This window comes from Lygodium microphyllum, chromosome 7, assembly GCF_053477565.2.
Source record: "Lygodium microphyllum isolate KBCC chromosome 7, Lygodium_microphyllum_v1.1.10, whole genome shotgun sequence".
Lineage (NCBI taxonomy): Eukaryota > Viridiplantae > Streptophyta > Polypodiopsida > Schizaeales > Lygodiaceae > Lygodium > Lygodium microphyllum.
The window spans coordinates 1,016,274-1,030,365 of NC_141141.1; the positions used below are offsets into that span (position 1 = coordinate 1,016,274).

Sequence of the window (14,092 nt, forward strand, 5' to 3'; positions counted from 1 at the left end):
ACATACAAGATAATAAATGTTTTGTCAAACGCTTTAATAAATAAGCACGCTTAAACAAATGTTGGCGCCACGCCTTTAGTGATAAGGTGTGCGCCCATAAAAAATAGTAATTCTTCTAGGCATTTGGATTCACGTCATCGTTAGATGTTACCCAACGCCATCACGGCCTGCTCTACACATCAATGAAGCATTCACAATTGTTAGAAAACAATTAAATAAAACCCAACAAAAGTGAATACCTAGCAGTCTTCAGCTACAAAATAATTAAATAGGCTAGAACTCTATCCTGACCTTAATTTAATTCAAGTGCGCACTCTAAACTCATAAACGTCCATTAATTTAATATGTATTTTACGAAATCACCTGTTGTGGAATCGTCCATGTATACACTAAATTAATATGACAACCGAAAAGGACAGACGTCCCCGTCAGCTTCTCGCACAAGGAATCCACCTTGTGTATGAGCCCTGGCAAATAAATATAATCACGGAATCCACCGTGGAATATGCCTCCCGGCATCATGAGAATGGGTTATCTATCTTGCTCTCTCTTGTAGGTAAGATCACTATAGCTAAATGTATGATGACTTCATCAATTGTATTTGTGGGCTCTTTAATATGCTTTAGTCAACATCATGGAACAAGGTGGAGGGGCTAATTAGAAGATTCATATGGTGATAAGAGAAACTTGCCCCAAATTACTTGGAAGTATCTAACAACCGACAAATCTGATTAAGGCATTGGTCTTGAAGATATGACGCTCAAAGGCCGTCGTCCTAGCACACGGCTTCTCAAGAGAAGGGATCTTCAACAGCCTTGGATTGTTTTATTCAAGTTTTGGATTTGTAATATGTCAATTCATGGACATAAATGGAAAAATGTTGGTTCGTACGATGTTATTGCTTGCAGACACCTCAACATGAAAATCTCTCACTTGGATGTCGCACAATCATTGGTAAGGAGCTAACAGCTGCTGCTGCTAATAACTGATGCTAAATGGGACATACATGCTTGTGGGTGGGTGACTCCTCTTTGGCTAAGAGCCCTTGGGTGTTCCCATTTGCCTATGATCCTCCTGAAGCATCTGTAATTAGAAACAACAAGATGACTTAGAAATGTCACATTAGGGGAATAACATCATGGTTAGACCTATGGGATGTAAGTAATGCAGAATGGCGCTCCAATGATTGGATTGTTGGGCATTTTCAATTGAATGAGAGAGAGAAGGCTTGGTTAGATGAGGTCCTCTTGCATCATTGTGACAGCTGGCCCACCTTGGTTGTTGCAATTAGAGAGGTGTCTATTTTGAAGTCACTTCAAAGTGAAGGTGGTAAGTTGCTTTGGAGCTGCCAATGTGCCAAGGACTTTACTGGGGCCTCACATGTGATCCCCTTGGTAGATTGGACTAAATGGAGAAAAGACATGCCCATGGCTAGAGTGGGTTCATGGTGAAGGAGATTAAAACACGTGTGGAAAGCTACTCCCTCATTCAGATTGAATCTATTCTGGTGGAGACTAATGGTTAAAATGTTTCCCCTCAGGTCCTCTCTAGCTAAAAGGCTTCCAATTTGTGTGCTTTCAAGTGGGTTAGAGAGTCCAATCTAAGAGATAATTTTATTATGTCTACTGCTTTCTTAGTTGACTATGGGAATTTGGATGAGGTTAGTTGGCACTTGATTAGCCTCATTTATGCTATTACGCTCAAGTCCATATGGAGTTATAGGAACAAGGTCCTATTTGGCAATCAAGAGGGCCCTCCAGGTGAATCTATCACTGTAATTGGAGTTAGAGATAATGTCTATACTTATTAAAATAGTCAAGGCTCAACATTGGGTCTTCAGGCTCTTCCGTAGGAAATTTAGTAGTATGGCTTAAGACCATGTTGCATCAGTGATGCTGCAATGTTGGGTCTTCAAGCTCTTCCATAGGAAATTTAGTAGTATGGCTTAAGACCATGTTGCATCGGTGATGCTGCAATATTTTACTAATTTTATCGATAAAAGAAAACAGTGGGTAACCAGGGAGACTCATCGGATTTTTATTTGGACCACGGCAAATCCTCGTATGCCTGGGAAAAGTAAATCGCCTAGAGTCCTGACGTTCCTTGAATCAAAATCGCGAACAAAATCACAAAAAATACAACATGCAAAACAGGCGTCTTGTCCCAGCCGCATTCAAGAGCTCAGGAACAAAAGAAGAGCCTGGTGAACGAATGAATGGATGGAACTCTTAATTTCGCCAACGTAAATATTTTCTTTCGAAAGACAGAACGGCCATCTCCGGCCTGAGCCCTCCCTCTTGCAAACACAAACAACAGCAACAAAACAACAACAGCAACTAATTTTTTTTTTCTCTCACATGAATTTATCTTCTTCTCCTCCTCCTCCTCCTTCCGCATTATTATTAGCTTCTTGTTGTTATTACACTCTGGAGGAGCTCAACAGTTGGTGGTGGCCGCCATGGCCGCCGAGGCAAAACTACTTAAGAATAGGCCCCCCAGAAGGAACCTGACCACCACCCCTGTGCACAGGTCCCCTTCCCACACACTCTCCCCTTCTTCTGCATTGTTGCCATCCTCCTCCTCTCGGCCTTCTCCGGCAAAGAGCAGACCCTGCAGAGCTATCAATCATCATCCGGACATGAGAAAAAACTCCTGCAGAGGCAAGAAGTCCAGGGAGGCCTTTCTGGATGAATTAGAGATGGCCGGGGATGCCTCCTGGGATTGGCGGTCTCGGCATTGGGTCACAGGATGCTCATCGCCCCCGCGGCAGCCTTCAGAAGCCAAGCCTTCCTCGGAAGCTAAGGCTTCTAACAACATTGCTTCTGGCAGCAGCAGGCTAGCTGGTGGCATCATTGATGAGGGGGATGGCATTTCAGACTCAAGAAGGCAGGAAATTGGGCAAATTGTCACCAGAATTAGAAGGCAAAAGGTGAGCTTAAGGAGCAGGAGAAGGGGCACATATCATGGTATAGATATCCATATGAGGAGGAAGCTGTTGCACAGAGATTGCCCATCCAGGGGAGGCGTCCATCTGAAGAGAGATTCCCCTCGTGCCGAACCGAGAGCAGGGGGCCCTTTGCAGCTGCATGGGGACTCTCTCCAAGCTGCTAAGTCCTTCTCCTTGTTGACCCTTGAGGAATATTTAAGAGAGCATGCTTCTGTTCGAACACCACTACCAGAAGAGAAAGCGGGCAGCTTCAACACAGATGCGGAGTCTCCAGTTTCAAGTTTGAGAGCTCGAGTTAATTGTCCGAGAGTTCGGACTAGGAATGCCTCTCAACCATGCAGAACATCTAAAAGGAACATGATGGTTGTGGGTTCAAATAAACACCCACATAATTCTGAAGGCATAGCTGATGAAGACTCCGATGATGAAAATGGTGAGACATCTGGCTGTGGTATTTCTTGGAGGTGGTCCAATGGCTATCGACACATCAAAGATAACAATGGTGTGACCTACTCCGGTAGTTGCTTCCCTGTATCTAGAAGACGGTTAAGCAAGAGATACATCTCAAGAGGCAGGAAGGGTCACAAATGGGACAATTATATGTCGGAGGCTTCCCTTTCTTCTTTCAAGTCAGATGTGGAAACTGTTCCTCTCATGACTGAGCCTGAGCCTTTGCCAGACTATACCAGTGATGACTTTGGTGCATCCTCTGGTGAACCAGAAAGAAGAGACCCTCCACTGGACCCACTATACATCGACTATAAGTCAAGGAGATCAAGCAGGTACAGAGAAGATTCTAGGAAAAATGGCAATGGCCTTAGAGAAACGAGTCGTGAACCGTACTGCATGGAGCTGACTGCTAAAAAAGAACATGGAACTGCTGACAAACACAGAAGCTTGAGTCAGAAATATCGTCCAAAAGCTTTCAAGGAATTGATGGGGCAACCCATGGTTTCCCAATCTTTGTCCAGTGCCATATTGAGAGAAAAGATAGCACCTGTTTATCTTTTCCAAGGTCCCAGGGGAACAGGGAAAACATCTGCGGCTAGGATGTTTGCAGCTGCCCTTAATTGCTTAACTAGTGAAGAGTTGAGACCTTGCGGACTGTGTAGTGAATGTTTGTTGTTGAATTCCGGAAAGAATTTTGATGTCAGAGAAGTTGATGCAGCGGGCCACAAGGGCATCGACAGCATGAAATCACTCCTTAAGCACATATCACTGCCACCATCATCCTCAAGATACAAAGTTTTTGTTATAGACGAATGCCATATGTTGGAGCCTGAAGCATGGAACGCATTCCTTAAAAGCCTAGAGGAGCCCCCTAGCTACGTGGTTTTCATTCTCATAACAACTGACCCAGAGCAGCTGCCTCGCACTGCAGTATCTCGATGCCAGAAGTTCTTGTTTTCCAAGATCAGAGACGCAGACATAGTTTTAAGGCTTCAAAAGCTTGCAGTGCAAGAAAATATTGATGTAGATCTTGAAGCATTGCAACTTATTGCCACCAGGTCTGATGGTTCACTTCGCGATGCAGAGACAACCCTTGATCAATTAAGCCTCTTGGGAAAAAGAGTCACTGTGTCTGTTGTGCAAGAGCTGGTTAGTGTGCTTCCCCTGTTCCTGTACTGTAGCCGCAGCTCTCACAAGCATGCCATTTGGTTGTATTTCTGTTTACAGTGAATGATTTATACATACATGTGTGCTTCCTTACTAGAACTTTGAAACTTAAGCCTCAAGCCACTTCTGACGTGTTGTGCAGGCTGGCTTGATTCCTGATGATAAGCTGGAAGATTTACTTGATTTGGCTTTGTCTGCTGATACTAGCAGCACTGTCAAATCTATCAGGGAATTCATGGTCTCTGGAGTGGAACCTTTGGCTCTCATATCTCAACTTGCTACATTGATCACTGACATCCTTGCTGGGAACAACAAGAGTGCAGAATACAGATTTAAGAATGGTAATTACAAGCCATTTCGATGCAATAACTTGTGTTTCAATTGTAGTACATATACATGGCCATGTAAATTTTTTCGCTTATTCACCCTGGGCCCTCTTTTGTCCAGTGAGAAAAGTTGAGGAAGAGAAATTTCGACAAGTGCTCCGAATTCTTTCTGATGCCGAGAAGCAGCTACGCTCATGTAGTGACAGGACAACATGGCTGACTGCAGCATTCCTTCAATTTTCTCAGAATGATCCTGCCATGATGCCATCTTCATCCCTTGGGACGAGCGTAACCCAAAGCCCAGTAAACTTTTTTGATAACAGTGAGAAGGAAACGTTGGATTTTGATCATGTGGGAATCTGGCAGTCACGTGATGGTGAAAAAAATTGGAATGATCAGAGCTCCTCACAATTTGAGTGTATGCGAGCTGCATGCCAACAGGATCTGAAAGGTAGAGTGATAGGTAACTGTAGTCATCATCTTGCTGGAGCTTTACTGGACAATAAGATCTACCCTTGTGATCAATCACCTCTCTCAGACCATGTTGAAGAGGTCAGGTCAGGCTTCCTTGCAAGCACACCATCATGTATACCACGTGCTTATTCTACTGGCCTCTCTAAAGTTGAGCAAAGAGAAGGTACCGCAATGAGCCCATGCTCAATGGATAACTTGTGGCATAAGGTACTGGAGGGTAGTCGATCAAATGTGCTCAGGCAGCTCTTGCATGGTGATGGGCGTCTGGTCTCACTTGCAGTTACAGAAGGTACACTTCCAAGAATGGATGATTTCACATTTTACTACAGAAACTTTCTGAAGCTACAGCAACTTCTTAGCCCCTCTTTAGAGGATCTTTCTGACAGAGCTTCTGTTGCAGTCTGTTCATGTGACTAACAATTTTCTGATATTCTGTATGTACAGCTTATGCCATTGCTCACATTGAGATCCGATCCCCTGACCACAGAAATGTGGCAGAAAGAGCTACCCCAAATATTGCAAAGGCATTTGAGGTGGCTCTGGGTTGTCCTGTGGAAATAAAGATAACAGGATCATGTACACAATCTGATGCTAGACTCAGGGACAAACCGCTGTTTCTTGAGCAGCATGGAAGAAACATAAGATCAGACTCATTATCAAAGCTTGATGTTAGAGCTTACAACGAAGAGAGCCTGCAACAGGATCAAAGAAGGAATCAAAATGGCTCATTGAGAAACTCATTTAGCTCTACGAAACTTACCCCACCTGTTCCATCCAGCACAAACTCTTTTGTTTTGGAACAGAGAAAAGGCGAGTATTGTCTTGAATCACCACAGAAATGTAGTACTAGAAGGTTTAGTATGGATGTATCAGATCGAGAGCAAGTTAGGAATACACTCAACAGGAAGAAGATCAAGGAAGCGGCCAACTGGTCCAATGTAAGACTGGAGATGGATGCTGAAGAGAGAAGCTCTCTAGATATTGCTGATTTGAAAGAGACACCTTCCGGCAAATCAAAAAGATCAGGCACAAAGTCACAAGATGTAGAGGATAATGGGATTGACACACATAGTCAAGACCTTAGAAGGAGAGGACTGAAGGGAATGCCAGAGCATGATGCAGATGCTGAAGCAGAATACTGTGAATCGCCATTAGAAGGCAATGCAAGCAATGATGACAATGATGACGACGATGATGATGATAAAGATAGCTCGTAAGTGTTGTTTCCCCCCCTGCCCCAGCTAGTCTGTTTGTTTGTATGAGTACCTTGTAGAACCTATTGAACTCTACATTCACACTACCTTCTTGCAGGGGTTCTGAGGCTCAAGAAAGATATGGTCCTGGTATTCTGTGCTGGAAGGGAGGATCGAGAATAGACCGCGAGGTTTTGCAGATCTCTTTGAAAACTTTGCATGAAGTTGTTAGATAGGATATGCAGAATTCTATTGGAAAATGGGAGATATGAACTATAGCATCTATAAACTATAGTCCCCTCAAGAATTATGCTACCACTTATATATCAATGTTGTATGATATTAACTTCTTTATGTTGGTCACTGTCAGGGCAAACATCAAAGGTTGAGAAGGAAACGGAGAGCCGGAATGCTACTAAGGTTTGTCCCTTGTGTAAATGGAGAGCGGAGAGGTTGATAGACCAGATTTTCTGCTTTCGGATGGTTCTACGAGCAGCAAGAGAATGCGATATTGGAACTTCACAACTGGGGCAATCTTTGATTGGGTATGGAGAACAAGCTAAGCTGTTGAGCTACAAAGAGACAGATTGAAATACATGGTTCCTTCTTTCCAAAATATACTTTTGGGCCTTGCTTCAGTTATATCCTCCTCCTATTCTTCTTCCACTTGGCTGAAGCATTCTCAGTTCGGCTTAAATTCTCTATGAAACAGGAGACATTCGTTTTTTACAACCATCAGCCTCTTTTCGGCTGGGACACTGTACAAAGCAAGAGTCATCCTTTTGTAAAGGTGTCATGGTTTGGTGAAAGAGGGCAGGGGGATCCTGTCCTGGATATAAATCTTCTGCTGATCTTCATGGAAGAATTCAATGAAGAATCAGAGAGTAAATAAACAAAGAAACAATGAGCTCCCAACTGCAATGTTTGTAAAATCTCTCGATGCCTATATCTTACATCACATCACATCTCTACCATAATCTCTCATTGATTTACTTCCATGATGTTAAATGGAAATGGCTTATGCAAAAATTGGCCTTTACTGGTTCTTCGAAAGCAATGTGGATTCCAATGGTATTAAAGAGAAAAGGCCAAGTTGATGAAATGAAAATCTTTACTTATACTCAATTAATTAAGTGTCACTTCAGCAGGTAGCTTATTAGAGATGAATTGCAATGGATGCAAGATGGGAGAATGAGATATGCAGGCACCGAGGAGTGTGAGAATTATATGGAGTAGATATACCCCTCATGTGAGGAGAGACCTATTTAGAGAGGCCATGAAACCTTAACCTGAAAGTGGGGAGGCTTAACCCTAAGACAATTGGCTACAGGTGACACGTGGAAACTGAATGCCCTGTTCAGCTCCAAGTTGGAGGCATCACACTAGGCTACATCATGTAGGGCAAAAGGAGCACAAGAAAGAGACTTGGTAGACATGACAACTACCCCCAATGTCTTTGGTCCTTAAGCCCAAGGCTCTTCAACTATCAATCAAGATGGCAACAAAAAGCTTACAAAGAATTAGATCAGCAATTAGGTGACAAGCAAATAGCCTCCCAAGTAGCATGGCACCTCACCAGAAAGGAAGTTTGGACAACATAGCTTCTTGGCACCTGAAGTGATGACAATTTAGTAAGTTGTACTCTAGTGAGCATTATTTTAACATCTTGCCTTTTGTTGCTCCAATTATTGAATTCATATCAGAAAATAATACATGATGTGGTAGAATGGTGGGTGTATGGATCAATGTGCCACTTTGCATTTTTATTTTAATCTTGTTGACCTGGCTCAATATATAGTAAATGTGTAAGTGAAATCTCGTTCGAAACTTGTGCTCAAGAGAAATTGGGAGACTCTTTGTATTCACATTAGGTGAGCATGCATGCACTTAGAACCAAGGTAATGTATACAAGGAGAATGTAATAATATAATCAATTCAATGATGAAGTGTTGAACCATGGATACTAGCATCCCAACTATGGATTACACATGCCTCATTGATGTAGCACATAGAGGACTTGGTAAGCATGAAGAAATAACCCTTGTTCATCAATGTTCAAGATACACATTTGCTAAGAGCTCCAAGAAGGCCATCATTTTGTCTTCAATCATCTCTAGTGCTTGAAATGCCATATGATAGCACAATTCTTAGATTCTTGTAAGCAGGTGAAGCATCAAAAACATACCCAAGGTGTACTCCTAAAATTGTGTATCATATGTTTTTGGTAAGGGTAGTGGCTACCCCCACTAGAGGCACAACCACCCCCTCTTTGATGCCAATGTCCATAGTCTACTATGGGTGTAGGTAGGCTAGGAGCTTATTTGCATGATCCTATGAGAAGTCTAAATCGGTGAAGAAGACTCCGATAGAATCTTTTTCACATGATTGCTAATGAAGAACTGGATTCTCCAAGGGACGGTGAGGCAACTTTTTGATGGGAAGCACAATGTAGGGATATGCTCGAAATCGATCCAATTAAATTTACTTCCTAAAACGATATGTGCTACACCTATGAATCCCATTAACTTGTACTAATGGATTCTCAATAACTCTTTGATGACTATTCTCAAGTTCCCTTTACTCAAAGTTGTATGTGTGCATGTTTGTGCAATCCAACATTTGGAATTTGAGTGGGCATTGGCTTCTCGGGAAAAGCCATCACTGTCTTCCCTTCTTCTTGAATTGGGGAAAGATTCAATGAGCATACACAAGTACCCAATTAGCACTAATGCTAGTCTTGCAAAGCCTATTTTGTCATTTATATAGAACTTTTGATAATGTTCATTTTTGTAGTTAAGGCCTTGTATAATCTACTTTGTGTTATGTTATGTAACACATATTCATTTTGTGTAGATTTTCCTCAATACACGTAAGTTTGCATCAAGTGCAGTCAATTGCCATGGCTGACAATATTGATACATGAATTTGTACTGAAGGATATTGCACTAGAAGACATTCCATCCACAAGTGCATGAGGAGCCGAGGGAAAATTTGAACTAGACCCCTTCGAATGATTCTAGGAGAAGTATATGGGATATTATGGTGGTATAAACTGCTCTCTTTGGCTCACCTACCTAAAGACAATATTTGATCCATTAGGCCTTGGTATTAGAAAAAGAAGAATGTGGTTTCACGTAGCACCACCTTAGAACCCTCAGGTTTGGGCAACAAAATTTTTAGGTGGAAAGAAAGAAGATCCCAACTATCATATTGCTGAGTTTTAAACGAGGTGGACAACTAGTGGATTCAATCAGTTGCATGGAGATCACGTTAAAAAGTAGCAGGTTGCAGCCACTCTATAAGTCAACAATTATGGCATGGGAGATTTTAATACATATGATGCATTGAAGTTTGCATTTTCATAGAGATTTAGGGAATAGAAAACTCCTAAAGAGATCAGATCATTAGGAAGATAAAAGATATAGATAAAAAAGACACGTTAGTTGAGGATTATGCCCAAAAGTTCACTGACTTGCTGCTACAGATAGACCATCCCAGGAGATGCAAATTTCCTACTTTATTAAGGGCTTGAAGAGTAGTGAGGGGCCCTATAGAAAATGTGGAACTCGCACCCAAAGATACATTGGATACCTTGGTGAGAGAGGCTATGAGAGTGGAAATAAGGCTTGGTACTAGTTAGTCAAAGAATCATAAATATGCGGATTCTTCAGACTTAGAGAAAGAGTGAGATTTAGATAGTGATAGTGATGAAGATGAGAGGGATTTAGGATTAGATTTAGAGGATGAGAAAAAGGGAAGGATAGGGAAAATGATAGTAAGCTTAACAAGAAGATCAAGCAAAAAATGAAGGATTTGGGATCTCGTAAAACAAAAAGAAGGAAAAATACTATGAAATATGCTTGAGGAATGGCCATGAAACCCAAGGATGTTGGTGTAACCCTAATGTTAGGATGGGACAGCATGGGCCAGTTATGCAAACCTAGGATGATATTGACATAGCTTTTAGGGGACCAAGAAGGATCTCGCCAATGAAGCTATGAAATAATCTTTAGGGATAGTAGCAAAATGTATAAATAGGAGCATGCCATTACTGTAGATGTTAGGGACACTCCATAGGACCTAACTATGAATTGTGGGCAAGGCATAGGAGTGAGAAAGGAATGCCAATAGCAAGGACCTGCAATGATGGAAGACTTGCAAGAGCACCTCATTAACAACATCCAGTTGCCCCATAGAAATAGTCTTGATAGAGTTACTTGACCAAAGTGAAGAAAGGCACCATCTTGAAGATTCATTGACTGTTGCACGAGACAATGGCATTCAAGTGGAAGAGCAAGGAATTGAGGATGAGATGTTTGGTAATTTGAATGTTGTAAGTATGCATGTTCAGTGTGATTGTTCTAATTGTATTAAAGTGGAAGAATGTCCTAAAAAACATTTAGCCTTAGCGGTTACTCGAAGTCAAGTCCTAAAGAACCTTTGATCTTAGGAGTTACTCAAAGTTAGGTTCGATAGAAAGTTGATTGGGAGAAGTAAGAAAAAGCTAGGAAAATGGCTACTAAGTAGGTCAAAAGATTGGCAAAAGGAGGTTTAGAAGGCTTTATTACAAGATCTTGATGATCAAGGATGGCAAGAAACCTTGAATCCTGATCAAGAAAATTGCCAACTTAAAGATACAAGTTCAAAAGCATTGCAAGAGGGAGATTCCAATGAGTTGTTTTAAGAATTAGCAAGATGTTCTTTGTAGTTAACATGGGATCAAATCTTGGCTTGATTCCAAGGTTTAAGGAAAAGCTCCTCTTGAAGATCAGGCAAACACAATAGGATGTTCTTAGGGGAAAAACCTTGTAGGGTCAAGAAGTTCTTGAATGTCAATTAGTTATAGCTACTCAAAGAGACTATCAAGTTCCTCCAATTCAGGTGGAATATGTAGACAAAAAGTATGATGATGTTCTTTTAGATGGATGCCCAAGATTTAATATCCTTTTGGAAGAGATATACTTAGCTAGTAAGTAGGATGAGCTATTGCTTGCACCATTTTAGGTCAAGATGGCAGATTAAAGAAGATTACAACCACTTGGACATTGAGCTATAGTTGATGATCAATTAGGGAAGTATCCTAAAGAGCTTTTGGCAGGGCAAGAGCAGCTTGAAGTTCATGAACTCAATAACTAAATTGAATGAAAATTTGAAGAATTGTAGAGCTATTTAGCTTGATCCTCTCGAGTAACAAATGGAACGGTCTCAAAATTAGGATATTGAAGAATTTTAGCATGTGGACAATTTAGAGGTCCAGAATGAAGAAATGCAGAGAGCTGTCATTCATGTTGAAAAAATGTATCAATAAACCATGAGGAATTCTGTAGAATTGAAATGAAGAAGGGAAGCCTATACTAATTAAAGTAAGCATTTATATTGAGAGAAGGTTTCAAGAAAGATTTGGTATGGTTGTGCAAAGAATTTTAAGATATATTTGCATGGGATTACACCAATATGAAAGGTTTTGATTCTAAAGTATGCTAGCATAGGATTTTAAATTGAAGAAGAATGCCAAAAACTAATTATACAAAAGAGGTACAAAATGAACCCTAATTATGCTAAACAGGTTAAGAGATAAGCCTTTGTGGGTTGATTTTATCAAATATGTCAATGAAGCGATGTGGTTGTCTCCCATATTTGTGGTGCCTAAAAAGAATGGCAAGATCATGCTAACTCTATAGAAAGTTAAATGTAGCAACAATTTTGGATCCTTTTTTAATTTCTTTTACTAGTTCTATTCTTGATGATGTAGCTAGACATGAGATGTAAATTTTTTGTGGATGGTTTTTAGGCTACAACTAGATTAGGATGCATCCAGATGATATGCATAAGACTTCCTTTATTACTAATATGCACTATCATGAATTTTCGTTTGAAAAATGGACTCTCCAAGTTTCAGGGAGCTTCTTATAAGACTTTTGATCCCTATTTGATAGCCCTTATGAGGGTGTTTATTGACGATTCCTATGTTTTGGTAGCACAAAGGATCTTTTGATGAATTTGAGATTATGTTTCAAAAGTTGTAAAATTTTTGGCATGTCCTTGAATCCATTTAAGTCAATCATTGTGGCTAAAAGGGGAGTACGATTGGGTCATATATTGTCAAAAGAGGGGATGGCCATTGACCCACGGAATATATATGGTACTGAGTAGGCTAAACCTCCAACAATGTTTAGGAAGTTATGAGATTTGTAGGCAAGGTCACGTGGCATAGTAGGTATTTGAGGTATTTATCTCATATTTGATCTCCTCTCGCTATCCTAACTAAGAAAGGCATGCAATTTGTATGGTTGGAGAGATAGCTTTCAAGATAAGTATGGGTTTAACACATTTCAAGCTGGTATACGGACTTGAAATTGTTGTCATGACGGATTTTGTGGTACCAAGTTTAAGGATTACAATAGAACACAAGATGGGACTTGAAAAGTCACTACATTACATCTTAACAATTATTAAAGCTTGAAGAAGGTAGGGTTTTGGTGGCATCATATATTTAGGACTAGCTCAATATAGAAGGAAATGTTGGGTCAATAGAAATGTGAAGAAGAATATTTTTGAAGAGAGTTATTGGGTTGTCATTTACAATTCCATGTTGGGACTATTTTTAGGTAAATTAAAGTTGACATATGCAAATCCTTTTAAAATATTTAAGGAGTTAGGGCAATGTACATTTCTATTGGATGACCTTAAGGGCAATATTTGAAAGTTTTTTGTTAAAGATTTTCGATTGAAAAGGATGGTACAAAATATAGCTGTAAACCTTTTGGGTAAGTCACATGTTTCCCTTAAGGAGATTCCCTTGGATTCTCTCAAAAAACTTAAGAAAATGACTCCTTTTGAAAAACTGAGTGAAAAATAACCTATAGATTTCTAAAAATTTTAATTTCATGTATTTTTAAATAAAAATTACTATGGTGAAATGACTTTATTTTAAAAATTAGATCAAATTTAAAGGATTTTTAAAATAAAAAGGCTAATATATTGATATTATAAAGTTTACATAGCATAATTTTTTTCTAAAACTTAATAATTAATTAAACATGGTACATGATAATTATCTTAAAAGTGAAAAATATCATTGAAATTTTTTTAATGCTTAATTGATAAGAAAGATCTTGTTATAGTTTCTTTCGGACTGTACAATCATTAACCAATTCATATCTTTGATCAACAAAAAAGACCATTAATATGCTATCATTTAAGAAATATACAATCAACTTGCTTTTGCATAAATAAAACTTTAGATTATCAACCAAAATTTAATATCTACATAATAATCTTGTAAGACAAAATATGAAAACTAAACTTTTCAAATCCTAGTATGAGTTAGTAAATTTATAAATACTATTTAGTATGCTACATAATTAAATAGAAATTTATATTTTTCATAATAATCTATATTTCAAAAATAAATAGAAATGATAATATCAAAATATAAACTATTGAGTATACTAGTATGAGCTAGTATATTTTGGTGAATGCTTAACTACAATATACAAAACAATATGATAGATTGAGAGACCTCACTTCAAGAA

General features: G+C 39.6%; 1 protein-coding gene across 1 annotated transcript; it reads left to right on the forward strand.

The window, feature by feature from the left end:
- Positions 1–2,168: 2,168 nt before the first annotated feature.
- LOC148033120 (protein STICHEL-like) lies at positions 2,169–7,620 on the forward strand. The gene is made up of 6 exons (XM_087680843.1): positions 2,169–4,546; positions 4,707–4,905; positions 5,012–5,653; positions 5,809–6,577; positions 6,676–6,748; positions 6,928–7,620. The coding sequence occupies exons 1-6, from the start codon at positions 2,459–2,461 to the stop codon at positions 7,012–7,014; spliced, it is 3,858 nt and encodes a 1,285-aa protein (XP_087536969.1). The 5' UTR covers positions 2,169–2,458; the 3' UTR covers positions 7,015–7,620.
- The last annotated feature ends 6,472 nt before the right edge of the window (positions 7,621–14,092 follow it).

What these genes read in the sequence shown, in the direction of transcription:
- LOC148033120 (XM_087680843.1), top strand. Translation starts at nt 2,459, where the DNA reads ATGGCCGCCGAGGCAAAACTACTTAAGAATAGGCCCCCCAGAAGGAAC. An exon ending in TGTCTGTTGTGCAAGAGCTG is followed by an intron (nt 4,547 to 4,706) that starts GTTAGTGTGCTT and finishes CGTGTTGTGCAG; the next exon opens with GCTGGCTTGATTCCTGATGA. An exon ending in GATCGAGAATAGACCGCGAG is followed by an intron (nt 6,749 to 6,927) that starts GTTTTGCAGATC and finishes GGTCACTGTCAG; the next exon opens with GGCAAACATCAAAGGTTGAG.